The sequence below is a fragment of the Myotis davidii genome, unplaced genomic scaffold (genome assembly GCF_000327345.1).
Source record: "Myotis davidii unplaced genomic scaffold, ASM32734v1 scaffold173, whole genome shotgun sequence".
In the NCBI taxonomy this organism is placed as follows: Eukaryota; Metazoa; Chordata; class Mammalia; order Chiroptera; family Vespertilionidae; genus Myotis; species Myotis davidii.
Genome location: NW_006286303.1, coordinates 876,820 through 880,463, shown reverse-complemented (window position 1 = coordinate 880,463; position 3,644 = coordinate 876,820). Strand labels below are relative to the sequence as shown.

At 32.0% G+C, this 3,644-nt stretch overlaps 1 protein-coding gene across 1 annotated transcript in view; it reads left to right on the top strand.

Annotated features, from left to right (window-relative positions):
* Positions 1-3,644, top strand: part of EXOC1 (exocyst complex component 1) — a 55,413-nt gene that overhangs the window by 47,418 nt on the left and 4,351 nt on the right. The window contains exons 18-19 of the mRNA XM_006757836.2: positions 2-52; positions 2,027-2,226. Of these exons, the coding sequence (XP_006757899.1) occupies positions 2-52; positions 2,027-2,226 (251 nt within the window). The remainder of the gene's footprint in view (position 1; positions 53-2,026; positions 2,227-3,644) is intronic.

The following is a 3,644-nucleotide window of genomic DNA, read 5'->3' as shown; positions in this document are numbered from 1 at the left end:
GGGGATCTAGATAAAGCATACACTAAACTTATCAGAGGAGTATTTGTTAACGGTAAGCTTTTAATGTTCTAAAGAATTTTTTGGTTGGTTTTTATTACTTCAGGTAACTCGTAATGTTCATTGTTTTTCATATTCTAAATTAAAAAATTTCTGAACTTTGAAAAACAAACAGCACATAAACCTTATTCATATTCATCAGGAAGCACTTAGATTTTAGAATTCATATGGGCTTATTACTATGCAAAACTGAATTCACATTTTAAACACAAAAAATGACCTCCCAGATTACATACGCATTTTAGCAAGTCTTCTGAAGATGATAGGCAATGATGTCTGTGTGACCTAAAGCAAATCAATTCACTTCTGTAGACCTCAGGTCTCATAGCTGTCACATGAGGTAGGTTAATGCTAAACTTCTATAATTCACTGTCTTCCTCTGTCAGATCCCACAATTAAATTACAGAGAAACAGCGTGATGTGTCATTTAATTTGAAGTAAATGATCTAAGTGCATGTATTCAGGAATTGACAAGAGGTAGGATCATTTCACCAATTGTATGTAACATATTTTCAGCAGAAAAGTAGGCCAAGAGGATAGATAAATTACATGATTCAAGGTTTGTATGGTTGATATTTTTCTTTTATAGTTCAAAGTAGCTTTGCTTTGTCTGATTTTGAAGTAGCATATGCTCGTTGCACAAATGCCAAAATCAGAAGACAGATTTTAAAAATCAGATAATATGTAATCTCATCATGCAGAGATACCATGTAATTTTTATCTTTCATATAAACTTTTCCATGTCTCTTTTCCTCTTATAAATGTGCATATATTATATGTGTATGTTCTCTAATATAAAAAATTGTATCATACCTTATTCACTGTTTTCAAGCCTGCTAGATTATAATCCAAGTCTTTCCTTGTTAATATAGATAATCATACTCATTTATGATGAATACATAGTATTTCATGTATTTATCACCAGATCACCTATTAATAGGCATTTAGTTTCTTTCCATTTTCTTGCAGATATTTTTGTGTGTTTGTCCAATAATTTCCTTAGGGTAAATTACTGGAAATGGAATTGCAGGGTCAAAAGATTTGTATATATCTCAAAGCTTTTGCTAAATTGCCATTTAGAGAGATCATACTAGTTTAGTGCTATGAGCAGTTGGTGAAAGTTTCTGTCACATCTGTACCAATGATGAAGATTACTAGGTATTATCAATTCTTTTATTCTTTATCAAATTAACAGGCTATACATTTATTTTGCCTATGATATTTTTTACACTGTGAGAGCTTTCAAATTTTATGTCTAACTTATCCACTTTTCCCATTATGACTTCTAAGTTTTGGGGAATTCTTAGGAAGGTCATACCATCACAAAATTATTATTATTATTTTTTAATATATTTTATTGATTTTTCAGAGAGGATGGGAGAGAGATAGAGAGTTAGAAGCATCGATGAGAGAGAAACATCGATCAGCTGCCTCCTGCACACCCCTCATTGGGGATGTGCCCGCAACCAAGGTACATGCCCTTAGCCGGAATCGAACCTGGGACCTTTCAGTCCACAGGCCAACGCTCTATCCACTGAGCAAAACTGGCCAGGGCACAAAATTATTTTTTAATTAGCTTTATTTCTCCTTAATTCTTATGATTATATTCACTTTTTAATTTTACATTTGAAGTACTAGGGCAATTTAGAATTTATTTGTCTAAAAGATGTAAAATAGTAACCCAAATGTGTTAGGTTGTCCTAACACATTCTGAATAACTCATCATTTCCCCACAGATTTGAAAAGCCACCTTTATTGCATAATAATATATATGGGTCTGTTTTAGAATGATATTTTTATTAGGTTTAGGTGGATGTTAAGATCCTTCAGTGCAATATATTTTATTCAGTCTAGAAATGTGCTTACTTCTTAAACTTACAAATGAAAAACATCACATAAATGTTTTTATAGCTAAATGTGGTCATACTCATATCAGGATATTTTGGGTTTTTTTCCTGTTTTTATTTAGTGGAGAAAGTAGCTAATGAAAGCCAGAAGACCCCCAGAGATGTAGTTATGATGGAAAACTTTCACCATATTTTTGCAACACTTTCTCGTTTGAAAATCTCATGTCTAGAAGCTGAGAAAAAAGAAGCCAAACAAAAATACACAGATCACCTGCAGTCTTATGTCATTTACTCTTTAGGGCAGCCTCTTGAAAAACTAAATGTAAGTATATTTTCACTTAGTATCTTTTTCCTGGTTGAATATATATACATAGGTTTACATATGAAAAATACAACAGACACTTATCCTAAATTTGCTCATGCATGAATGCAGGAGAATAAGGAAAGAAGAGAGACTCAGTTACTGAAGCTGCCAGAACACTGCTAGATGCTCTGTATACATCATTTCTTTTAATTTTTGTAAACAATGACATGGGGTAAGATAGTATTATCTGTATTTTACAAATGAAGACACTAAAAGTAAATAAACTTGTCTGAAGTTTTAACTAACCTTTATCCCTAGTTCAGAAGAAGATTTCAAAATTTTATCAAGATAAAAGAAAGACCAAAAATTGTTTTGTGCATTGCCTTTTCCTTTCCCTTCTTTTCCTGACTTGAATCATTCCCTACAGCAAGTTCAGTCATTAAAATGAAGAAATGATGGTTTTAGGAAACTTTGCAACATAGTACAGAAAGTCCTTGAATAAGGTAATTTCATTCAATGTTGTTTCTTTCTAAAGTTGATGAGATGCCAGGAACTTAAATCTTATTTGTAGTAATTAGCCTATGGTAAAATTAGTTTCATTATGCATCGTTTCACTTAGTCGTAAATACTATCTACGACATTAAGATTACTGTATAAGCTGAAATGGACCCCCAACTAACTTTGTCCACAATGGGATTAGTCATCTTTTATAAGTTTTTAACTTTAAATTAGAGGCAAAATAAAAAATATGCATCTGTTGTCAACAATTCAAAGAAATATTCAAGAGAACTTTAACCAAATGCAGAATCAATACCTTATGAAACTTAAGGACAGATATTAGCGGTTCTCAACTTGTGGGTCACGACCCCTTTGGGGGTCGAACGACCCTTTCACAGGGGTCGCCTAAATACATCCTGCATATCAGATACTTATATTACAATTCATAATAGTAGCCAAATTACAGTTATGAAGTAGCAACGAAATTAATTTTATAGTTGGGGGTCACCACAACATGAGGAACTCTATTAAAGGGTCCTGGCATTAAGAAGGTTGAGAACCCCTGCTTTAGGGGAAAAGGTCTGTCTCAGACCTAAAGCTATGTGATACTTAACTATAATATTAGAAGCATCCCCTTTGAAATCAAATTAAAGCAGAAATATTGCTAGAGCCTTTATTAATTTAACATTGTTATAGAAGCTCCAGCCAATGCAATAATACCTAAAGCATAAATAAAAGATAAAGAGTCAAGATTATAATTACCTATATATAATATGCTAAAATGATTGGTGTCTGGTAAAGTGGTAGGATTCAAAATAAATATATCAAAAAAACAATTTATTTCCTTATGTCATAATAACCAGTTAAATGTTATGTAGAAATAAATTTTAAAAAGCCTCAGGAATAGACTTGTCAAAAAATTATTATCAAAAATTAAC